The sequence below is a fragment of the Artibeus jamaicensis genome, unplaced genomic scaffold (assembly GCF_021234435.1).
Source record: "Artibeus jamaicensis isolate MK-2021 breed Jamaican fruit bat unplaced genomic scaffold, CSHL_Jam_final contig_2170, whole genome shotgun sequence".
Taxonomy (NCBI): Eukaryota; Metazoa; Chordata; class Mammalia; order Chiroptera; family Phyllostomidae; genus Artibeus; species Artibeus jamaicensis.
This window is the reverse complement of record NW_026521445.1, coordinates 3,855,256-3,881,607: the sequence shown is the minus strand read 5'-3', so window position 1 is coordinate 3,881,607 and position 26,352 is coordinate 3,855,256. Positions and strand designations below refer to the sequence as shown.

The 26,352-nt window shown below is 45.4% G+C and overlaps 1 protein-coding gene across 1 annotated transcript in view; it reads right to left on the bottom strand.

The window, feature by feature from the left end:
- PACC1 (proton activated chloride channel 1) overlaps positions 1–24,924 on the bottom strand; it is a 43,230-nt gene extending 18,306 nt beyond the window's left edge. The window contains exons 1-2 of the mRNA XM_037136961.2: positions 24,750–24,924; positions 20,967–21,063 (exon numbers count right to left, since the gene is read on the bottom strand). Coding sequence (XP_036992856.1) covers positions 20,967–21,063; positions 24,750–24,785 — 133 coding nt within the window. The 5' untranslated portion in view covers positions 24,786–24,924. The remainder of the gene's footprint in view (positions 1–20,966; positions 21,064–24,749) is intronic.
- Between the last annotated feature and the right edge of the window lie 1,428 nt (positions 24,925–26,352).

Below are 26,352 nucleotides of genomic sequence, written 5' to 3'. Positions count from 1 at the left end.
AACCTACCAGATACAGAGGTCAACACACTGCTTATAAGGATGCTCAATGAATTTAGGAGAAAAACAGATGAACACAGTGAGAATTTTAACTACATGATAGAAAACAACAACAAAAAACAGTCAGAAATGAGGAATACAGCCTTAGCCAGTGTGGCTCAGTGGATTGAGAGCCCGCCTGTGAACCAAAGGGTTGCTGGTTCAGTTCCCAGTCAGGGCACATGCTGTGTTGCAGGCCAGGTCCCCAGTAGGGGGCGCATGGGAGGCAACCACACACTTGTTTCCCTTTCTCCCTTTCCGCTCTCAAAAAATAAAAATGAATAAAATCTTCATAAATTAATAAAATAATTTTTTAAATGACTGAAATGAAGACTGCATCAGAGGGAATCAATAGCAGCTTAGCTGAAGCAAAGAATCAAGTCAGAAATCCGGAAGACAAGGCAGTAGAAAACACCTTATTAGAAGAGGGGGAAAATTTTTTTTAAAAATTAGGAGAGTTCAAAGACCCCCTGGGGGAGGGATTTGGAGGAACAAATAGGAAGGACACAGGGACGAGAACTAAGGGGGGTGGAAATGGGAGGGAGGTGGGGAGTAAGGGGCGGGGGAGGCTGGGATGGGAAAAATAGACAAAAAAACTGTACTTGAAAAATAACTAAATAAAATTAAAAAAAAAAAAAAGACCCCCTGGGACAACGTCGGGTGTACCACCATTTTCATCGTAGCAGGTACCAGAAGGAGAAGACAGAGAGGTATTGAAAACTGGAGAAACGGTGATGGACTCACAGCCAGAGGGCAGGCTGAGAGCCGTCAGGGGCCGGGCGGGGAGGGGTGGAGGGACTGAGCAAAAAAGAAGAGGGAGAGAAAAAAACTCACGGACATGAATGACAGTGTAGTGATTACCGGGGGAGAGGTGGGGAGAGGCCGTGGAGGGGGAACAGGAAAGACATGGTGACAGTAGGAGCCTCAACTTGGGGTGATGAACGCACAACACAGTGTACAGAGGACGCGTTGGGGAACTGCGCACCTGAAACCGTATAATTTTGTTAACCAGTGTTGCCCCAATAAAGTCAGTAAAATGGAAGGAAAAAAATGATGGAAAACTTCTCTAACCTGAAGAAGAAAACAGGTAGACAAGCCCCAGAAGTGGAGAGACTCCCAAACAAGGGGAACCCAAAGAGGCCCAACGCCAAGACACACCATAATTAAAATGGCACAGGTTAAAGACAAAGAAAGAATCTTAAAAGCAGCAAGAGAAAAGCAGTAAATAATGTACAAGGGAGCTCCCATAAGACTGTCGGGTGATTTCTCAACAAATTTTACAGGACAGGAGGGAATGGCATGAAATACTCAAAGAGATGAAGATAAAGACTTATATCAGAGATGACTACAGCAAGGCTATCACTTAGGATTAAAAGAGATATTGTTTCCCAGACAACAAAATGCCAAAGAAGTTCACTGCCACTAAACTAGTATTACAAGAATTACAAATGTAATGTAAACACTTCATTAAAAAGAAAAGATCAAAAGTATGAATAAGATATATAAGAAAGAAAAAAATTCTGTCAAAGACAAACACTAAAAGCAGTGGATCAATCCACTATAAAGGTAGTATAAAAGTTAAGAGATGAAATAGGAAGATCGTGAGTAATTACAATAATAAAATAAGGAGTAAACAGAAACACACAAAGTACAAAATAATGACAAAACATAAATGTGGAAGGGGCGAGTCAAAATTGCGGTGACTTTACAACGTGTTCGAACTTAAGTGGCCATCGACTTAACACAGGCTGCTAGAAACAAAACAGCTTGGTATGTAAGAAGCTCATGGTAACCACAAACCAAAAATCTATAAAAGATATAGAAATACAGAGAAAGGAACATAACACAAATCTATAGAAAGTTGTCAACACAGAAGAGGGAGGAACAGAGCAACTTCGAAAACAATGAATAAAATGGCAATAACTACAGAGGGTGGCTGAACAGACACGAAGAAAGAACTGTAGATTTGCTGCCTACAGGAGACCCATTTCAGATCAAAACACAGAGACAGAAGGTAAAGGGATGTATCGATAAAAAGATATTTCATGTAAATGGAATGAAAATAAAAGCAGGCCCTTGGCTGGTGTGGCTCAGTGGACTGAGCGCCGGCCTGTGGACTGAAAGGCCACTGGTTCAGTTTCCAGTCAGGACACGTGCCTGGGTTGCGGGCCAGGTCCCAGTTGGGGGGCACATGAGAGGCAACCAATTGATTGACATCTCTCACACATCGATGTTTCTCTCCATTTCTCCTTTGCTTTCTGTCTCTGTGAAAAAATAATAAAATCTGAAAAAAAAAAAAAAGGAAAGAAAAGCTGGGGTAGCAATACCTAGATAAAATAGACTTTAACATAGGCTGTAACAAAAGATAAAGAAGGACATTCATCATGATAAAGGGATCAATCCCACAAAAGTGTATAACCCTATAACCCTTCTAAACACTTACACACCCAACAAGGGCACCTAAATAAACAAAGCAAACACTGAGGAACACATATATAGAGATAAACAGTGATACACTCAGTAGGGGACTCTACCGCCCTGCTGTCACCAAGGAATAGACAGCCCAGACAGGGAATCCACAGGACACAGCAGTCATGAACAGCACATTACAGCGGATGAGTTTAATTTGTATGAGCATTTTACCCAAAAGCAGCAGTACATGCCTTCTTTTCAAGTACACGTGTTCAGACTTTAAGGACCATCTTTCTGGATAGACTACACTACGCCACAAAACAAGTCTCAATAAATTTAATAAGACTGAAATCATATCAAGCACCTCATCAAATCACAATAGCATGAAACTATAAATCAATTATAAGAAGAAAACTGAAAAACACAAATGCTCGGATAAATAACATGCTACTAAACAATAAATGAGTTAACAATGAGATCATGGGAGAAATGAAAAGATACCTTGAGACAAATGACAATGAAAATACAATATCCCCAAAAAACTATGGCCACAGCCAAAGCAGTTCTGGGAGGGAAATATGTATCAATACAGACCTACCTCAAATAACAAGAAAAACCTCAACTGAACAGTCAATCTAATCTTACACCTAAAGGAACCAGAAAATGATGAACAAAGTCCAAAGTGAGTAGAAGGAAGAAAATAATAAAGATCAGAGTGAAAATAACGTCTTAAAAAACAATAGAAAAGATCAATGAAACCAAGAGCTGGTTCTTTGCAAAGATAAACAAAATTAAACCTTTAGCCAGACTCATTAGGGGGAAAAAAAAAGAGGTCCCAAACAGGATAAGGAAATATTACAAATAATTACATGCCAACCTAGAAGAATAATTACATTGGACAACCTAGAAGAAATGGATAAATTTCTAAAATCATACAGCCTTTAGAGCCTGAATCAGGGAGACACAAAAAATTTGAACAAATAACTACTAAAAAAATCAAATCAGTAATCAAAAAAATCCAACAAACAAAAGTCCAGGATCAAATGGCTTCACAGGTGAATTTTACCAAACATTCAAAAAAAGAATTAATACCTATCCTTTTCAAACTATTGTCAAAAACTGAAAAGGAGAAAAGGCTCCCAAACTAATTTTACGAGGCCAGCATTACCCTGATAACACCACCAAAGACACTACAAAAAAGAAAATTATAGGCCAACACCCCTGATGAATACAGACATAATAAAAGTCTTCAACAATGTATTAGCAAACTGAATTCAGCAATAAAAACGATCATACATCACAATCACTTGGGACTTATTCCTGTTAGATGAGGTGAACGTATCCACAAATCAATTAACATAATACACCACAGGAACAAAAAAAAGCATATTAGTCATATGATCATATCAGTAGGTGTAGAAAAAACATTTGACAAAATTCAGTATTCATTCATGATAAAAACTCTCAGCAAAGAGGCTAGAGGACACATACTTCAATATAATAAAGGTCATGTATGAGTCCTGGCTGGTATGGCTCAGTGGACTGGGTGCCAGTTTGTTAACTAAGAGGTGGCTGGTTCAATTCCCAGTCAGAGCACTGCCTAGGTTGTCAGCCAGGTCCCATGTTGGGGGCGTGTGAGAGGCAGCCATTCAGTGTGTTTCTTTCACACGTCGATGTTTCTCTCTCCCTCTCTTCCTCCGTCCTCTCCCCTCTCTCTAAAAACAAATAAAAATCTAAAAAAAAGGGCAATAAAAAAAGGTTATGTATGAGAAACCCACAGCCAACATCATACTCAACAGTGAAAAGCTGAAAGCTTTTCCTTTAAGATCAGGAACAAGACAAGGATGTTAGCTTTTACCACTTTATTTAATTTTTGGTTGTCAAATGATCTTTAATTGAGATATTTTCCTTGAAAAGTCTTAACCAGCTGGGCATTCCACTGCACCATCACTCACATCATCTATGATGTGGGCAGCCATCGACATTGATGCCCACAGACTGGGCAGGCCCCGGGATCTCTGTACTGGTTCCAGAGTTCTCTAGCTAAAGGTTGATGCTGCATCTGCAGACAATCTCATCAAAAGTGGTATTTCCACTGTGTTTTTTTTTCCCTTCTTCTATGTCTTGTGGTGGTTCTTTGAGGGTTTTGACAATCGGGCAGAGGCAGAAGGTATTACCTCCATCTGGGACTGCTCGTTGGGAATGGTGAGTTTCACTGTAATCCTCAGATGCTTCTAATCATCAGTTGCTTTGGTGATGTCATCACCAAACTTTTTTGGAGACAGACTCAGTGGACCTATCTTTGGGGCCAGAGCAGATGCTGACTTCCCATGGGTGCACCTCATGTATATTGCCTTGATCTGGTTGGGGTTGAACTTCAGTGGCATGGTGGAGGTAGAGGGTGTCAGATAAACCTGGATTTAAGATGATCAAAGGAAGTTGCACCTAGGCCTTTTCCAATCTGAAAGCCGTTTTCACCACTTTAATTCAACATAGTACTAGAAGTCCTAGCCACAGCAATCAGATAAGAAAATCAGATAAGAAAAATGAATAACAGGCATCCAAATTGGAATAAAAGAAATAAAACTGTCATTATTTACAGATGATGTAATGCTATAAAGAAAGAACCCTCAAGATTCCACCAAAACACTATCAGAACTGATAAATCAATTCAGTAAATAAGCAGGACAAAAGATTAATATTCAGAAATCAACTGCATTTTTAACACCAATAACAAACTAGCAGAAGAGATTTAAAATTCCATTTACAATTGAATAAAGTACCTAGAAATAAATTTAACCAAGTAGGTAAAAGACCTGTAATCAGAAAAATTATAAGACACTGAAAATACAAATAAATGGAAGCATATACCATACTCATGGATAGGAAGAATTAACATCATTAAAATATCCATACAACCCAAAGCAATTCAATGCAACCCCTATCAAAATACCAATGGCATTTTTCATAGAACTAGAACACATAATCCTAAAAATATTTAGGGAATCACAAAAGACTAAGAGTCAAAGCAACAAAGTTGGAGGCATCTATGCTACCTGATATCAAACTATGTTATAAGGCTATAATAATTTAAAAAGCATGGTTTTTACTGTCATAAAAACAAGCAAATAGATCAATGGAACAGAATACAGCCCAAAAGTAAACCTATGTCCACATGGCCAATTAATCTATGACAAAGGAGATTAGATTATAGAATAAGTGGTACTGGCAATATTGGACAGATATATGCAAAAAAATTAAATTAGACCTAAACAAGAATAAACCCAAAATGGATTAAAGATTTAAATCTAAACCCAAGACCATAAAACTCCTACAAGAAAACACAGGCAATGAACTCTCTGACATTGCTCTTCGTAATATTTTTTGGATGCCTCCTTAGGCAAGGGAGACAAAAGAAAAATAAACAAATGGAACTACTGCAAGCCAAAAGCTTTTGCACAGCAAAGAAAACTATCAACAAAATGAAGAGACAACCTACTAATGAGAAAATATTCACCAATGAAATGTCCAGTAGGGGCTTAATACCCAAAATGCCTAAGGAGCTCATATAACTTATCACCAAAAAAAAAACAAAAAAAAAAAAAACAATCCAATTAGAAAATGTGTGGAGGACCTCATAGACATTTCTCCAAAAACATCATACAGATATAGCCAACACACACATGAAAGATATTCAACATCACTAATCACCAAAGAATAACAAATCAAAGCCACAATGAGATATCACCTCACACTGTCAGAAGGGCCCGTCATCAATGAACCAACAAACAAGGGTTGGTGAAAATGTGGAGGAAGGAAACCCTTATGCACCATTGGTGAGACTGCAAACTGGTGCAGCCAAGTTCCTCAACAAATGATATAAAAGTAGAACTGCATTATGACCCAGCAATTCCACTTCTGCGTATTTATGTGAAGAAATCCAAAACACTAACTTGAAGAAACAGATGCATCCCTAAGTTCACTGCAGAATTACAACAGCCAAGATACAGAAGCAACCAGAGAGTCCCTGACAAACACCAGGATAAAGTGGTGGAACAGACATACAATGAACTGTCGTTCAACTGTAAAAAAGAATGAAATCATAAAATCGTATCATGTGCGACAACATGGATGGACCTAGAGGGTATTATGCTAAGTGAAAGAAGTCAGAGAGAAAAAGATCAATATCATATGATTTCATTTGTAAGGGGAATCTAAAAAACACAATCAATGAACCAACAAAATAGAAACAGACTCATACAGAACAAATTGATGGTGCCGGAGGTTGAGGAGGCTGGTGGACGGGGTGAAAAAGATGAAGGGAATAAGAATTACAAATTGACAGTTACAAATTAATCATGGGGATGTAAAGTACAGCATAGGGAATACAGTCAGTAATGTTGTAACTATGTATGATGTTAGGTGGGTACAACCTTTACTGGGGTGATGACTTGGTAAGTTATGTAAATGTCTACTCACTACGCTGTAACTGAAACTGTAATTGAAAATTTTAAAAAAAGAAACCAATAATTGGGACAAAATACTTATTTGTAAAGATGTATGCACCCCTATGTTCACTGCAGCATTATTTACAATAGCCAAGACATGGAAACAGCCTTAGTGCTCTTCCACTGATAATTAAGGAGTGTATGATGCATATATACAAAGGAATACTACTCAGCCATAAAAAAGATAAAATGGCCATCTGCAACCACATGGATTGATCTCGAGAATATTATGCTAAGTAAAGAAAGTCAGAAGGAAAAGGACGCAACTGTATGATTTTACTCACGTGTGGGGTATAAAACAAGAAGGAAACACACAAACAAAACAGCAAACTCAGACACCAACAGGAGGATGGCGGTTACAGGTGGGGAAGGGAACTGGAGGGAGGACAAACAGGGAGAAGACGGTGAAATACAAGGTGACAGAAGGAGACCAGCCTTGGAGCAGTGAACACACAGCACGAAACACAGATGTCGTTATAAAGTTGTACAGCTGAAATTTATAGAATAGTAGTAACCAATGCTACCCCAATAAACCTAATTTGAAAAACAAACTTTAAATACAAAGATATTAGAGTATTTGTCACAATTACTTTATGTTGTTTTATTTAAAAGCACAAAGCAGGATCAGCGCAGCACTATCCAAGTATCCTGGCACAGATGAGGAAACCGCTCCTTCCCGACTTCCACGGGCATGCATCGCGCACCGGCACCATGTGCCAGACTCTGTGTGGGGCGTCTGGGGGACATGCCAAGACATAGGGATTGGTGGTCTGTGCTCTAACTGCAGGGTGTCCAACCTTACGGCGTCTCTGGGCCACACTGGAAGAGTTGTCTTGGACCACACATTAAATACCTCATAACACATAATCACAAAACAAATCTCAATATTTTCAGTAATTTACGATTTTGTGTTGGGCTGCATTCATAGCCATCCTGAGCTGCACACGGCCTGCAGGCCGGACATCCCTGTCCAAATTCGGGGGGATATGGGGACATAAAATGAGAGACTTCCTTTGCTCAGAAGAAAGAATGGGGGTGTGGGGAGAAAGGTGGAGTTTGGAAAAGGCTTTGTAGAGGTGGTCACAGAGCATTGTACCAAGAACACCAGGACAATTCTGAGGAAGAAATAATTTGGTGCTCAGTATTCATTAGTGTTCTGAGCTGAAGGACCAGATACCCAGCCCAGTGGTTAAAATCATGAGATTCAGAGCCAGAGACTTGGTTTCCCGCTCTGCTACTATTCTGTGACCAAGGACACATTAGTTAATATCTCTGAGCCTCACTTTACTCAGGTGAAGAGGAAATAATCATTTCAGTTTTATAAGATGCCTAAGAGAAGTGTCTGAGAGCAAGCTGCAGAATGCACGTGAATTACTGAAGAAGCAGAAAGTGCCCTGTATACCGCCACGACGCAGCCCTCAGTGATGAAGACAGCACAAATAAAGACCATGGCACAACGATCTCCCACTAAAAATGAATTAGAAAAAATACAGAGAGAAAGTATAATTGAGGCGGGGCAGCATATGCAGCATCTTTCACATAGTAGGTATGTATTGTTTCCATGTTTGTTAAGTGAATAAATAACCCAAACAATAGACGAACTAAGTCTTGCAATGCTAATAGCTACTCCTAATGCGTCCAAGAATACCAGTGCATTCCAGGCAGGGAAAACGATCCACAAATTGGTGTGCCTCACTAAAAACCCTTTGCGCAGCTGCGAGCTCAGCCACCAAGATACATGGTGGCTCTAGTTCTCCGAAAGGATTTAAAACCATTCTCTGTTTCAACTTGTTGTCTTTGATTCTACTTTGGCTGCTTCTGATTGTTAGCAGGGGCTGTGTCAGTTCTGGCTCCCTTGAGACTTCGTTCTCTGCCTTCTCTCCGTATTTCTCCCATGGGCCGGCCCCGCTTTACTGAGCCCCTCTCTGTGAGGCTGGCATTCAGATCCCCTCCCCAGAGTATCCTGTACGAGGTGCCCTGTTAGACACGTTACAAGACAGTGTCCTCTTCCAAGCACAGGCCACGGAAGGCTCCGCTCAGGTGCTGATGGGTCACACACAGCTGGGCTGCAGGGCCACAGGACCCAAAGACTGGCGGTCGGGCCCAGGGACCTACCACAGCTGTTTTGCTTGGAAGGCACTCCCAGATCCCATGGTCCATGTGGGACCAAGGACTCACTTCAAAACATGGCCCAGTCATTGTCCTGAGCTGCTCATAACGGCAGTGGCAACAGGTACCAGGCTGCTACATTCTAATGAGGTCTGAAAGACCACACAACAAAACCGAAAGCACTCCAGAGCTACTGATTTGCTGCATAACATCTGATAAGAATTAAGAGTCGGCAGGGAACTAAACGGCCAGCCGGCCCGGCCCCGCCCCTCATGCAGTGACACAGGTTCCGTGTCACTGGCACCGCAGTCAGAACACAGTCCTGCAGTCCGACTCCCCGCCACCAGTGCTCTCCCCACACGACGGCAGAGCGTTGTCGCCCACTTGGATCCCAGTTACTCAGGACAGCAAAGATCTGACTGAAAGACTGTAACTTCCTAACAAGTAGAACTCTGGGGCATTTCTAAGGCCTTACATGCAGGCTGGGCCACGTGACGAAGACAAACAAAGATGGGCAGTTGTGGGCGGGGTCCGCTCTACCATGAGCCAGATAAACGTGATTTGGAAAATGCTCTCCCTTCACCATGCCTTTGGTTAGGGAAAGATACGGATCTCCCTCCACATGGTCTTGAAAATTCTAAGAATCTAAGGCACAGAAAGGTCATATGACAATTGCATCAGTGGCTCTGTTTGTTTGGCGCAGGTACTTGCACAAATCTCTCTTGTGGGAACGAACGCTGACGCTGGCCCGGAATCTCCCCATTTCACTCGCAGAAGCCAACTTCGGCTTCTTTACAGGCCTTTTCTTGATTCACAAATTGGCGTGTACTGTAAATAAAAACTGCAAAACTCTTTATCAGCCATATGTGCTCTGTCGCTCCAATTCTATTTTTACAAAGGTGCCAGATAGCTGACAAAACGTGCTATGCACTCTACTATCAGAAAGCAAGCACTAGCTTTTTTGCGGCAAGCTGGATGAATGTATTTTTTTTTTTTTAAGATTTATTTACTTTTACAGAGAGAGGAAGGGAGGGAGAAAGTGCGAGAGAGAAACATCGGTGTGTGAAAAACACAATGATTGGTTGCCTCTCACGTGCCCCCAGATGGGGACGTGGCCCGCAATCCAGTCACGTGCCCCGACTGGGAACCAAATGGTGAGTTTTCCGTTCACAGGTCACACTCAATCCACTGAGTCACACCAGCCAGGGGTGGATGCACGTATTTTAAAAGTATATACCCCTCCCAACAGCGAGCTGGTGGCGTGCTGGGTGGAAGTTACACTTGCTTCCTCCCAGGACCATATCAGAGTTATGGCTGAAGTACTGAAAAATCAACCTGAATTACCATCTGAAGACTAGCTGAACCAAAGTCTTGTAACTGAGGATATGCAGGGGAGCCCACGTCCAGACTGGCAGGAAGGGGAGAGGCAAAGGGGGCTGGCCCCACACCTGTGTGCGGCCTTTGAGAATCCAGGGGACATCTCGGCTGAGGTGACCCTGCGGAGGAGCCAGGGGCCTCAGCCCCACGCCAGGATTCCTAGCTGGAGCACTGGATCTGGGAAAAGGGGCCCACACAATCTGGCAGCAAAAATCAGCCAGATTCTGCCTGCCCTGGTCGGAGGGGCACTGCTCTCTTGGAAGGTCAATGTGCAGAGTCCCTGCCGCAGCACCCACCCGGGGTTCTTGAAGAGGGACAGCAGGCTGGAGTGGACCGGAGTCACACAGACGGAGACCGAGTGGGGTGGCTGTGGACAGTGACTGGAGGCAGAGGGACAGCGGCAAGTGGCCCTGTGCTGGGTCCCTCTCCCACACCACCCAGGACACCACCCTGCCTGAGTGGAGCATGCCCCCTACGCTACACCGGCCTGGGGAGTGGCCCCGCCCCACCAGGACAGGTCTGCTGCAAACCCCAGCGGGGCTCTCGAGAGGCTAAGGCAGGCTCGAGGAGTGCCAGAACCACAAGGAGACTGAGTTCTGGGGCTGTGGGGAAGGCCGCTGCTACCCGTGTGCCTGAGTGGCACCACCATGCCAGTGCTGGCCCCGCCCCACCACTTCCCCCTGGTATCAGCCTAGGGAGGGACACTGACCCCTTCCTGCTGACACCTGGAAGCCCCGCCCTGCCAGGATGGCTCTTGGTGGTGAGTTCAGTCTCCACCTGCAGCCTGGACCTGCCCTGCAGACTCTATTGAGGGGCTCTCTAGGAAGTCTGGGCAAGCTGGAGGAGCGCAGGGAGAGGCCGAGTTGTGCCCCTGTTGGGCAAGGCCACCTTTCCCTCACACGCCCACCTGACCAGCATCCCTGTCCCATGTGGGGCCTTCGCTCCTCACAACCAGACCTTGACCTGTTTTAGCCTGGTGAACTCTGCAGTCCTCACCCGACGATTGCGAGACCCCACCCCGCCTCACCCGAAGGTCTGTGGGCTGTAAGCAGGTGGCAGCTGGCCGTGGTGTAACCCTGAGACTCCTGCAGAGTAGCCTCACGCCCAGCACTGGCACTGAGTTTGAATCTCTACCAACCCGGCCAGCGCCACTTGGCCCTGGCTGATGACTCACTGAGAACCCACCTCACGCGACTTGTGCACCAGCAGAGGATCTTGCAGTCACCGCACCCAACAGGCGGCCGGCAGACAAAAGAGGTCTCGGGGTGCACTGGGCCTGTGCTGGCCTGCCCCTGGACTCACTGCCAGTGGAAGCTGGCACCAGCACAAAGCTTGGGCACTCCCACGTGCACCCCGGGCCCGTTACAGGCCGCACCTGACACTCATCTGCACCAGAGTCCCTCCCAAGAGGCCCCAGAACCGACACATCAGTGGCAGGCCTTGGACCACAGCAGAGACGACCCAAGCAGCTTCACGAGCGGCGCAGCTCAAGGGAGATCTCGCAGCTCAAGGGAGATCTCGGCACCAAACCCTGCTGGGGCAAACCCCGCTTAATGGACTCAACCCCCCGCACAGCTGTACGTACACTGTGATCCTAAGGCAACCTCACAGCCAGCCAGCCTCAGGGCCGACCCCACACACGGACGGCCCAACTGCAACAGGAGGGCTCACCTGACCCACACTGGGGACATTCCTGAAATACCTAAAGCAGGTGATCAGGGAGACTGTGTCACGAGCCCCACAGGACACCTTCTGCTTACGGCCACACTACCAAGACCGGGAGGCGTGGCAGCCCTCCCTAACACCCAGACACTAACACAGACGGGCGTTCCGACTAAAACACACAGGGCAGCTGACTGGACAAGAAAACGAGACCCATTCACATGCTGAAAAAGATACAGACTGAGAGGAAAGGGATGGAAAAAATGTTTCACACAAATGAAACAACAACAACAACAACAAAAGCTAAGGTAGCAATACTCATGCCGGACAAAACAGACTTCAAAACCAAGGCTGTACGATGAGATGAAGGGCACTACATAACGATGAAGGGATCGACCCAACAAGGGGGTGTTAACCTTGTCAACATCTATGTTTCCATTATGGGGGCTCCGAAACATGGAAACCGAGTGTTGACGGACCTGAAGGGAGACAGTAACGCAGTCACAGCAGATGCAAACACCCTGCTGACACCAACGGATGGACCTTCCAGACAAAAAGTCAACAAGGAGACAGGGGGCTGGAATGAGGCATTAGATCAGAGGGCTTAATTGATACTTTCAGAGCATTTCACCCCAAAGCAGCAGAATACATGGGGGGGCCCAAAACATGATTTATTTATAAAAATTATGTATTTATTCTTACATGTTTAAACTTCAGTCACCTTCAATACTCTCCATTTGATGCACTACACTTATCAAGACCTTTCCCACTGCTTGGAATAGGTTTTGAACTTGTAGATTTTGAAGCCTTTTGGTGCTTATGCCATTTTTTGTTTTACTTCTTCCACATCAGAAAAACATTTCCCTCTCTGGACTTTTTTCATCCAAGGAAACCAAAAAAAGTCGCTTGGGGCAAGATTGGGTGAATAGGGAGGGTGGGGCAGGGGGTCATGCTGTTTTTGGTCAAAAACTGGTGAACACTCAGTGCAGTGTGGGCAGGTGAGCTTGTAAATCACCCTTCATGAAATGGACAAATGCACTGAAGAAGTCTTCAAAAAAAAATTCACTAAATCCAAACGCAGCCTCTCACAACAACACCAGCTGGTACACTGATACAGATGGGTTCCTAGAACACTCACCTGGTGGGGGGATCCTGCACTATAAGGGGCCCAACCTCCCCAAAATAATTCTTTTTTTGGGGGGGGTCCTCCCTCACACATTCTTTTCAAGAACACATAGAACATTCCAGAATAGAGCACGTCAGGACACAAAAACAAATCAAAATAAATTTAAGAAGAAATTAATTACAAGATAAAGACTAAAAAATACACAAAGACATGGAGGCTAAATAACATGTTACTGTACAATGAATGGGTTAACGAGATCAAGGGAGAAATCCAGAGCCTTGAGACAAATGAGAATCAAAACACAACCGCCCCAAACCCATGGGGCACAGCAAAAGCCGTCCAAAGAGGGTATTCATAGCAATACAGGCCCACTGCAAGGAACAAAAAAAAAAATCTCAAATAAACCACCTAAACTTTGACCTAAAGGAACTAGAAAAAGAACAAAGCCCAAAGTGAGTAGAAGAAAGGAAATAGTAAGGATCAGAGGAGAAATACATAAAATAGAATCAAATAAATAAATAAATAAATAAAAGTCTATGAAACCAAGAGCTGGTTCTTTCCAAAGAAAAACAGGATTATTAAGCTTTAACAAGACTCACCAAAAAAAAGAGAGGACCCGAATACATAAAATCAAAATGAAAGAGAAGTAACAACTGACAACATAGAAACTCAAAAGATTATTTAAAAAGTACTACAGAACAATTATATGACAAGAAATTAAACAATCTGGAAGAAACGGATAAATTCCTATAAATATACAATATTCCAAAACTGAACCAGGACGGAACTAAAAATGTGAATAGACTAATTATAGGCAATGGTATCGAAGTCATCAAAGTCATCAAAAAAACTCCCAACAAACAAAAGTCCTGGACTGGATGGTTTCACAGGTGAATTTTACCAAACATTCAAAAAGAATCAATACCTAACCTTCTCAAACTATTCTGGAAAGTTCAAGAAGAAGGAAACACTATCCTCATTCCAAAACCAGGTAAGTGCAAAGAAAGAAAATGATCAGCCAATATCCCTAATGAACATAGATGCAAAAATCCTCAACTAAATATTAGCCAACAGAATTCAAAAATTTATTATAAAGATCATATACTCTGATGAAGTGGGATGCAAAATTGGTACAGTATCTGCAAGTCAGTTAATGTGATATACCACATAAATGAGAAGAAATACAAAAATTACTGTATTTTGCCATGTATAACATGCACTTTTTTGCCCACATTTTTGAGGGTAAAATAAGGGTGAGCATTATACATGGGCAGTACTAACTCCGTATCTATATAAATATTTTTAATTCTTTCATTTATCTTTATGCATTAAAAGTGTAACTCGAGAGGGCAATCACAATATCTGTATGCAAAATAACACCCTAGAATACAATAATAGGTTTTGTTTCTAAATATAAATAAAAAATGGAATTAAAAAATTAAAACAAAAGATTTTTTTTCCCTGAAAGTTTGGGCCAAAAACATGGGTGCGCATTATACATGGCAAAATACGGTACATGATAATATCAACAGATGGGGGGGAAGCAGCATTTGATAAAATCCAGCAGCCATTTATGATAAAAGCTCTCAGCAGAGGGGAAATAGAGGAAATACATCTGAATGTAATAAAGGTCGTATATGACAAACCCACAGCCAATGTCAGTCTCAAAAAGAAAAATTAAAAGCGTTTCCCTTAAGATCAGGAACAAGACAGGGATGTCCCCCTTTCAACAGTCTATTCAACAATGTACTAGCCACAGCAATCAGACAAGAAGAAGTTAATAGGTTTCCAAACTGGAAAGAAAAAGGTAAAACTATCATTATTTACAGATGACATGATACTACATAGAGAGAACCCTGAAGATTGCACCAAAAAATTAATAGAATAAATGAATTCAGTAAAGGAGACTACTAAAAAAATATTCAGAAATGGGCTGAATTTTTAGACACCAATAATGAACTATCAGGAAAAAAAACAAGAAAATAATCACATTTACGTTGAAAAATACCTAGGAATAAATTTCATCAAGGAGGTAAAAGACCTGTACTCAGAAATCTGTAAGACCCTGAAGAAAGATGTCAAAGAAGATAGTTATAGATGGAAGAATTAACATCATTAAAATGTCCACACTGCCCAAAGTGATGATAGATTCAATGTAACTGCTATCAAAATATCAATGGCATTTTTCACAGAACTGGAACAAATAATCCATAAATGTGCATGGAAACACAAAAGACCCTGCATAGCGATTTTGAGAGAGGAAAACAAAGTAAGAGGTACCACACTACCTGATAATCAAACTAAACTACAAGGCTACTGTAATCAAAAACAGCCTGGCACTCACTGCCATAGAAACACACACACTGACCAACCGAACAGAACAGAGCCCGGGGACAAGCCCCGTGGTCAATCAGTTTTGACAGGGGGGCAGGAACATACAATGGGGCAACGGCAGTCTAGTCAATAAATAGTGTTGGGGAAAACTGGACAGATACATGCAAAAAAGAAAAAAGAAAAGAAAAGAAAAGAAAAAAGAAATTAGACTACCTTTTTATACCATATGTAAGAATAAACTCAAAACAGATTAAAGACTTACAGGTAAGACCTGAAACCCTAAAACTCGAAAAGAAAACACAGGCGGTAAAATCTCGAACGTTACTCTCAGCAGTATTTTTTCTGACATGTCTCCTAGGGCAAGGGAAATGAAAGAAATCAACAGACGGGGCTACATCCAACTGAAAAGTTCCTCCCAGCCTGGGAGACCAACAAAACAAAAAGGCAACCTACCGAGTGGGAGAACATAGTTTCCAATAATACATCTGAAAGGGGGTTAATATTCAAAATTAATAAAGAACTCAGGCAACTCGACACCAGAAAAACCCCCAAAACACCCAACTAAAAAGTGGGCAGAGAACCTGGATGGACACTTCTCAAAAGAGGACCTACAGATGGCCAACAGACATTATGAAGAGAAGCACGAGCCCTGGCTGGTGTAGCTCAGTGGATTGAGCGCGGGCCTGTGAAGCAAAGGGTCGCTGGTTCAATTCCCAGTCAGGGCACATGCCTGGGTTGCAGGCCAGGTCCCCAGTAGGGGACACATGAGAGGCAACCACACATTGATGTTTCTCTCCCACTTTTTCTCCTTTCCTTCCCCTCTCTCTAAAAATAAATAAATAAATAACTTAAAAAAAAAAAAAAAAAAAAAGCAGCTCAATATCACCAATCGAGGTACCACCTCACACCTGTCAGATAAGCTACCATCAATAAATCCACCAACATATATGTTGGTGAGGATGTAGAGAAAGGAATCCCAGTGCACTGGCGGGAACGAAGACTGGTGCAGCCACTCCGGAAAACACTGTGGAGGTTCCTCGAAAACAATTAAAAATGGAACTGCCCTTATGATCCAGCATCTCCACTTCTAGGAATGTACCCGAAGAAACCCGAAACCCTAATTCAAAGGACTATATGCACCCGTGTTCACTGCAGTGTTACTTACAATCGCCAAGATACAGGAAGCAACTCGTGTGCCCATCAACAGACAAGTGGATAAACGGCAGCAGCACGCACGTGCAATGGGAGATTACTCAGCCACAAGAAGGAATGAAATCTTACCATTTGCAACAGTGTGGATGGACCAAGAGGGCATTGTGCTAAGTGAAATACGCCAAAGACAAATACCACATAATATGGCTTATATGTGAAACCCAACGAACAACATAAACTAACAAAAACTGAAATAGACTTACAGATACATAGAACAAACTGACAAGGCCAGAGGGGATGGGCGTTTGGGGTGAAATAAGGTGACAGTTACAAAACAAACTTGGGGGTGTGAGGTAAAGCATGGGGACTCCAGTCAACAGTGCTGTAACAATACCAAGGGACCTGAACCACCAAAGGGAACACTTTGTAAACTATATGAATGTTTATATGCTGTACACCTGGAACTGATCCAAGACAGTGCTGAATGCCAACTGTAACTGAAAAATAACTTTTTATCCTTTACAGGAATATAAAGTCAAGGTAGCAGAAAAACAAAAATAATGCACAAGAATCTTCCGGGGGAAAAGTAACTTAGGAGTTTTGTAAAATCCATAGCATGAATGGTTCCAAAACCTTCGTTTGCCCCAGACTGCCAAGCCATTAAGGGGGTCTGTGATGAGCAATCCGATTTCTGAAACAACTTGGGTCTTCTGCTCAGTGGGAGGGGACCTGGCTGCCTACCATCCCCTGGGAAACCCCACCCTGCAGAGTGTGCTGCGCAAAGAGGAATTCTGAATGCAAAGAATGAATTCTTCTCTCTTTTTCAGTGATTTTCTCTTTTTTGTTTTCTGAGCTATATTTACATTACCATAACATGCACCCTTTTAAAGTGAATATATTTCATAGGTTTTAGTATGTTCACAAGGTGGGGGACCATCACTACTCTTTAATTACAGAACAGTTTCATGACCCAAAAAGAAATTCCACACCCTTAGTCGTCACTCCTCCTTCCCCCTCGTCCCTGGCAACCAGTAATCTACTTTCTATCTCAGGGAGCTGCCTGTTCTGGACATTTCACACACACAGAATCATCCAACATGCAGCCTTTTGTGTCTGACCTTTCATTTAATATTTTAAAAATATTTTTATTGACGATGCTACTATAGTTTTTCCAGTTTTTCCCTCTTATCCCTCCTCCACCCGGCACCCCCAACCCTCCAGCATTCCCCCCAGCTTAGTTCATGTCCATGGGTTGTACAAGTTGAGTCCTGTTTCCTATACCATTTTTCTCTCTCCCCATCTATTTTATGCCTATTAATTACGCTTCCTCTTCCCTGTACCTTTCCCCCGCTTCCCTGTCCCCACTGAACTCCCTCTGTGTGATGTCCATTCCTCTCATTCTGTTCCTATTCTGGCTGTTTGCTTAGTTTTTGTTTTCATTTTTCTTTTCTTTTAGGTTCATTTGTTGATAGTTGTGAGTTTGTCATTTTACCGTTCATATTTTTTATCTTCTTTTTCTTAGATTAAGTCCCTTTAACACTTCATAGAATAAGGGCTGGGTGATGAACCTCTTTAACTTGACTTTATCAGGGAAGCACTTTATCTGCCCTTCCATTCTAAATGAAAGCTTTGCTGGATAGAGTAATTTTGGATGTAGGTCCTTACCTTTCATGACTTTGAACACTTCTTTCCAGCCCCTTCTTGCCTGCAAGGTTTCTTTTGAGAAATCAGCTGATAGTCTTATGAGAACTCCTTTATAGGTAACTGTCTCCTTTCCCCTTGCTTCTTTTAGGATTTTTTAATATTTACTCTTGGGTAACTTAATGACGATGTACCTTGGTGTGTTCCTCTTTGGGTTCAACTTCTTTGGGACTCTCTGGGCTTCCTGGAAGTCTATTTCCTTTGCAAAACTGGGGAAGTTTTCCTTCATTATTTGTCCAAATATCTTTTCCACTTGTTGCTCTTCCTCTTCTCCTTCTGGGCCCCCTATAATTTGGATACCGGAACGTTTCGAGTTGTCCCAGAGGTTCCTAAGTCTCCATTTTTGTGGATTCTTGCTTCTTCCTCTTCTTCTGGATGGGTATTTCTTTCGTTCCAAATCGTTGCTCGAGTCCTGGTTTCCTCCCTGTCACTGTTGGTTCCCTCAATATTTTGTTTTATTTCATTCGGGGTATCCTTCATTTGTTCTTTTAATTTTTCAACCAAGCTCAGACCTGTGAGCATTTTGATTACCAGGACTTTAAATTCTCCATCAGATAGGTTGGCAATCTCCTCATTGCTTAGTTCTGAGGTTATGCTCTGTTCTTTCATTTGGGCCATATTTCTTTTTCTTGGTGCAGCTGATAGGTTGTAAGGGGCGGGCCTTAGGGATTCACCCAGACAGGGCAACCCTTCCTGCTACTCTGCCTGTGGGGGAGGGGCCAGGGAAGGAAGAGTGCAGCTTGCCTGTTTGTCTCTAGTGCACTTTCCAACAGACTTAAGTCAGACTGCAAGTATCTCCCACCTCTGCAACCCCAGACACAGCCCGCAGTCAGCTCTGAGTCTCAGTTTTCCCCTTAAGTCAGCCTCTTCTGTGCAGGATAAAGAGCTCAGCAGCCAGCCTCACCCCCACGGGTTGGGGCCCTGCCGCGGTTTTTCTGGGTTGGCCCGTGGGGTCCGCTGCCTTACCAGTCTGGTTGCTTTGGTAGATTTTTTCTTTAATTCCTTCGTTGTCGGAGTTCCATGCAGTTTGATTTTCTGGCGCTTTTGCTTGTTTATTGATTTTAGATGGGCTGTTATCCTCCTTCTGGCTGTGTGAGGACGGGAAGGGTTTCTACCTATGCCCTCACATTGGCCAGAACTCCTAATGTTTTCGAGATTCCTCCATGTTGTCACATATATCGGTTCAGTCCTTTTTATTGCCAAGTAACATTCCGCTACATTGATATACTGTTTTATTTATTCACTCATCAGTTGGTGGACTTCCGGGTTGTTTCAATCTATTGGCTATTATGGATAATGCTCCTATGAGTATTCTCTATGAGTTTTTGGGTGGACGTAAGTTCTCACTTCTCCTGGGTATATCCCTAGGCCTGGAACTGCTGGGCCACAGGGTAACTCTGGATTTAACCTTGTGAGGACCTGCCGGACTGCTTCCCATGGCAGCTGCACCCGTTTATATTCTACCCACAGAGGGTGTATGGGGGTTCTTATTTCTCAATACCCTCATCGAAACTTGCCCTGGCCCATCTTTTTTTAAAAAATAGAATTGTGGTTTTATTGATTTTAGAAAGAGAGGAAGGGAGAGAGGGAGACAAAGATTGATTTTTGTTGTTCCACTTATTCACGCTTTCACTGGTGGCTTGTCATATGTGCCGTGACCAGGGGCCAAATCCAAAACCTTGGTGCATTGGAACATTGTTCCAACTAACTGAGCTACCCAGCCAGGGCGGTCCATCCTATTGACTGTGTGGAGTTTAGGGTACCTTTGGAACATCTAAGCAGAGCTATCACCACGGCATCTGTATATACAGGATAGATAAGCCTGGAGTTTGCAGGTCACCTCTGGGCTAGAGGTGTAAATGTGGCAGGTACATGAGAGCAAGCAGTGACTGACGCAGGGGAGGGGCCTGCACGAGGCCACCACTAGTAAGAGAAGGGGGCCTGTGACAAACATTTAGCACCCAAGAGCCTGAGGATGACTGCAAAGCAGGCTGACCTGAGAAGTAATACATTACGGAAACTAAGGGGGCAGAGTGAGTAGCCAGAAGGAAGAAGTGGTCAGCAAGTGTCAGAAGCTACTGCAAGGCTCCATAAGATGCCCCCTGACTGATGGGACCCTGATCACTCAGCTGGGAGACTATACTGAAGAAGTCTGTTATCTGAGAGGTGGTGTCTATTAGATATTCTTCCAGAGGCTCCTGGAAGTGACCCAGATATCAGAGGTTCAACTGCTACCCACTTCTTAGGGAAAATCTAACAGGAGAGCAGATGCCCAAAGCCCTTGCTTCTGTATCTAAAACCTGGTCTCAGGAACGGGCTGGAACTGGAGTGCAGAAAAGAGGAGGTACCAGCCGGGCACAGCCTCTGCCCCAAGGCTGGTTAAATATGTATAGCTTTCAAACCAGGGCAATGCCCGAGACCTGACACCAGGGTGCAGGGCAGGGGGCTCCTCCCCTCCCTGGGTGCACAGCTGGCGAGGTGCCCGCCTGCAGCGGCAGCAGCAGAACACTGTTTTCCCAGCCCTCCACTCCCTGCCTGAACCCACTTACCTGGTAAGATGCCTGAACCCTGGACTTTGACTCTCTCCTTTTCCTGCTCGTCTGTGCGCTCTGAGTTCTCAACCACCTGATCCAACTCCTCATTCAGCTACAGGGAGACACAAAGAGGGCAAGCAAGTCAGCTACACCAGCCTTGCTTTTCCAGACTAGAGTAAGAAAGCAGAAGCTGCTTCTCACACGTAATCATTAAACAAAAAAAAAAATCACATGATGCCGGCCGGGTATTATACCAGCGCTACAGATGGGGACACTGACGCTCAGAAAACGTGAGTGACTTCCTTATACATTCTCGCCGGAACGAGCACCACAAACTGGGTGCTTGAAACAGAGATGTGCTTCCTCAGGGCTCTGGCAGGGTGGCTCCTATGAGGGCCGCAGGGGCCTCTTTTCCATGCTTCTCTCCTGGCTTCCGCTAATGGCCAGCAACCCTTGTAGATGCACCCGACCCCCGATCTCTGCCTCCACCTTCCTGGGGAGTCCGCTCCTTCCCATCGTCATCTCTGTACAAGGGCACCACTCTCATCGGATGCGGGCCCACCCCTCTCCGGTATGACCTCATTTAATCCATTCACGTCTACAACGATCCTACTCCCAAATGAGGTCCCATTCTAAGGTACTGGGGGTTAGGACTTCACCATTTTGGGGGGTGGGTAACAATTCAACACAACACTTTCCGTGGCCACAGATGCCAGAAGACTAAAATCCAAGCTGACCTAGTACCAAGCCCGTGACCTTAACCACTTCCCAGAGGAGAAGGAAATGCAGCTCAGTGTCTGATGAGCAAGAGGAGGGGAGCAGTGAGCTCTCCAGGACCCAGTGAGTTCACCAACCCAGGCTGCAAATGGCAGAACAAAGTGGGGCGGGCCGGTCCCTGTCAGGGACAGACACTAATACCCAACCTCACTCCATCAGCGTTCTCGCAGGTCAGATGGGGAAAATGCTGCCACTGAGAAGGGAAGGCAGGCAGAAGGATACAATGATGACCAACAAATCTCAGTAGCGTGAAGGAGGAGGGCAGGAAAGGTCAAGACTAGAGATGGAGGGGGAGCTATCACTGAACGGGGATGAGAGGAGGAGTGGAGAGCGCTCCCAAATATTTTCTCAGATGCACATTGTAAATGCCGATGGTCTCAAGACATCTTCTTTAAAATTTCATCTCCAAGACACACGAGTTAAATAAAGCTCCTGCATCTATTGTTCTGGCAGGTCCCTCTCCATGGCTCCACTCCTGCCCCTTGGAACTGAAACTCCCAGTTCAAAGCCCTCTAGTCCCAAAAGAAAAGAAAGAGTGGAAGAGGGCTGAGAAGATGGGGAAGGCGCCACGAGACAGACCCAGGCCCTTAGTGGGAGTACACAGCTCAGGAAGTCCCGGAGCTTTCACCTGCCAAAGGGAAGAGAGGTTGTTAATCCCAGAAAGGCTCAAAGTTCTCTGATGCAAGCCTAACCCAGGTGCAGCCTCACCCCGTTCCCCTCCTGACAACCGGCAGCTGTGATGAACCCACCTCCTGGCCTGCCCTGGGCAAATTCTCAGCATACCCCATCCTCTAAAGCCAAAATCTCCACTCAGTAAAGAAACCTAACGCTAAGCCCAGAATGATCCAGGCAAGAAAGGTAGCCTCCCAGAAAATGGGAGGCCCCCTTCTTCCGAAGGCGAGAGACAAGGACTGCAGGGCAGGCCACTAAAGAGAAGGGAAGGGCCCTTCCGGTACCTTGCACCGTGGGCGCACCCCAAACACCAACCGGCTCTACCGTTGGCCTCGCCCCTGCAAGCAGGATAACTGGCCTAAATTCTAATAAACATTTCAGGAGCCCTGCTAGGTAAGGAGACTAACCTAACTGTGGATGGTGAGGAGCACAGTCCTATAAAACCAGGGACACCAAAGCTCCCCAGAAGCAAGAGCCGCACACACCCTGTTAATAGGAGCTATTATTTCATTCACCTGCCAGGCACTGAGCTAAATAATCACTCTCCACGTGCTAACTCATCTAACCCTAAAAAAAAAAACCCTAGAAGATGGGGACGATCATTACCTTTGTTTTGCAGGTGAAGGAACTGAGGCTCAGAGAAGTTAGACGACTTGACGAAAGGCACACAAACAGCGAGAGACAGAGCCCGGAGAGAAACGTGGGGTTTCTGACTTCAAAGTCCTAGTACTTACCCACTGTGGCCTCTTCCCTATAAACCTGAAAGCCTTCAGAGTCGGGGAAAGACAAAACTCACTCCCCAGGATTCCCCCACTGTCAAAGACATGAAACCTAGGGGCCACAGAGCCCCCAGCACTGGTTAAAAACCCACTGGGCTCCTTCTGGATAAAAGAAGAAGATGGGATGAAGAAGATGGCAGGAGAAACATGCAAAGCTGTCCCACAGTCAAATTCCCGCCCAGGTCCCACACTAAAAAAAGGCCGGCGGCCTCAGCAAATCACCTGACTCCACTGCTGCGAGGCTAAGCCACCTGTTTCGTCTGCACCACACAGTGTCATTGACAAAGGGAAAATGTACATCATATTGATCGGTACTGCTCAAAACAGCAGCAAGTTCAACTGAGAAGGCCAGGCAGAATGCCAGACTAGTCCGGGAAGTCGGTCTCCATGGGGCAGGTGGGATTTGAGAGTCTCCCCTTGAGTAACGGCGGGATTTGAACCAGTGTGGAAGTTGAGAAGGGTTAGAGGAGAAGAAATGGTGCCAGCACAGGCACAAGAGGCCAGGAAGCAGAAGCACATTTTTAAACAGTGAGCTTCCAAATGTGGCCAGAACCTAGGTGGGTGGGATGGTGAAGGTAATGGGGGATACAGCTGCTGAGCTGTGCAGAGCTCTAAAAGCTCGCTGAGAAGTTCAGACCGCTCTGAGCAGACCCAGGGCACTATCAGGTGTACGAAAAAAACGAATGCTCTGGGGTCAAGGCTGGGCCTCAGAGCAAATCTGCACAGGGAGAGACCAAAGGGAGCGGTGGTAACACAGTATCACACTCAGGTGGGCAGAGGAGATGCAGGGACGCAAACCGGAGGACTGAGAATGTGGTACTGCCAGAACCTGGCAACTGAGGGGGAGGCACGTTGAGGGGTGCAGGGGAGGAAGGTGACTGAAGTTGGGACGTGAGAGGAGGGGAAGATGAATTCATTCCTTGTAGCAGGAGTCAGAAGGAAGAGGGAAAAGCTGGAACGGCAGCCTGTAGCTCAGGACAGATAAGAAAGAGACAAAGAGCTTGAAAGTGATAGTTACAAAGTCGTGGGAGGAGGTGAGACCGGAGAGAAAGAGGGAGTGCAGTGAGGAGCAGCTATGTCGGTGAAAGCATATTTTCAAAGTCAGGCGGCCACCCAAGCAAGATGCAATCATCCCTATCATTAACAGCTGCAGGGGCCACGAGGCCTTCGGCTGGGAGGCGCGCTAATGCCCACCGTGCAAACGCTCCAGCTGGAAGCGAGCGCGTCTACTTGTTGCAAACAAGCAATCCTGGAGGCCACGCGGGGTCCCACCTGGCCCGCCGCGAAGGTGCCTGAGTCCGATGAGGCTTTAATCATTCACCTGCTGGTTAGGAGTCGTGGCTTCGGGGCCCCAGCTCCGGCCAAGCGACCGTGGCATCCGGGGGAGGCTGGGCACTCCGCTTCCTTCCTGCTCTGCCACTCGTCTGCACGCGAGGACCCCTATCCTGACGCACTCGCCCGCTCCTCGGAAGCGCGCCCCGACGCCCCCTGCACCCCTCCCACCCAGAAGCCCGCTCCTCTGCCTCACAGGAAACTTTGTTTCCGCGCCTCCCACCCCCCAGCCTTGTACCTCCTGGTAGGATGTGGAGAGCTCCTGCCGGATCATGGCACTGACCGGAGCTGAGGCACCAGAACCCGCTCCGCCGAGGAGAAGTAGCGGAGCGAGGATTGCAGCCGCAGCGCTGGGACCTGCCGGTTCCACTAACTGCAGCGAGTTCGGAGGGACGGCCCCAGGACGAGGCGGGGCGACACTCGGCGCTTGCGCCTTTCTCCCGCTGCGGGTGGAACCGCGAAAGGGTTGCTGGGAAATGTAGTTCTGGGCGGAGAGCACTCCTCAGCACCCAAGGAGCTGCGAAGCCTGCGCTTACCTAGATCAAGGCATGCATAACGCTGGAGTTAGAATCACGTGCTCTCTTCATCTCTCACTTCCTCTCTTTGTTGAAGGGACAGGGACGGAGAAAATTAGTGGAAAGTGGAACAAATGGGTCAGGTCAGATGAGTAAGAGAGCCTAATCTATAATTGCAAGAGGAAGCTTGGCCTGCTGGTTTATAACGGTAGTAAATGTCTGGCAGACACTTGCTATGTCAAAAGCATTTTTATACACATGATGTCTTTGATCCTGCAAGGACCTCTGTAGGGGTGACATTTTTCTCTCTGTTTTACAGATGAGGAAACCGAGGTCCCTGTTTAAAGATTATTTAATCCGGGAATGGACTCTAGAATCCAAGTTCCTCCATCATTCGTGGACTGACACTTGGATGCAGGAGCCTAGGTGCCTGACCTGGCCCTGCCCCTCTCCCGCAGATCTCCTGGTGCCTTGAGCGCGTGCCTCTCCTCGCCTTAGAACGCGTGCGACTGCTACCCCTGCCCTGCTTCACTGGGCTTCAGAGCGCCAAAATAGACCAGGCAGAAAAACCCCAAGGGCGCTGTCCTCCACAGCAGAATCCTCGTGCCCTGAATATGGTGGGGAATTGGGTGTTTGCCCTGTGGTGGGGTGGGCCTGAGGCCCACATCGCCCCCTCCCACCGCACTGCCTGAACAGCTAGCTGTTTTGTGTGGCTGCCCTGGGCTGCTTAGGGGTGAAGCAGATAAAGGTTGCTTATGCCTTAGTGAATGCTGCCCTGTGTCCCAGCAGCTGCGGCTCTGCCACCTGCTGCATTCAAGCTACTCAGGAGCTCTTCCCTCTTCATCCGCAACCACAGTAGCTGCGACCACATCAGAGCACCCTGGACCTCCCAGAGCGTTAGCAATGAAAGGCCTCCATCACCCCTCTTGACACCCTCCCAGCCCAGGCTCCCTGCTCCTACATCTATTTATTAAAGGTGACAATATATATATATGGCACCCAACATATTGTAGGCACTGGACAATCGTTTGTTAAATTTAAAACTGGAGCCCTGGCTCAGTGTGGCTCAGTGGATTGAGCGCTAGCCTGTAAATGAAAGGATCGCTGGTTCAATTCCCAGTCACGACATATGCCTGGGTTATAGGTGAGGTCCCCAGCAGGGGGCACATGAAAGGAAACTACACATTGATGTTTCTCTCCCTTTCTTTCCCCCTCCCTTCCCTTCTCTCTAGAAATAAATAAATAATCTACAAAAAGTTAAAAAATTATAACTGAAACCCTCCAGCCATTACATTTGACACCTGTTTGCCAAGACAAATAAACAAT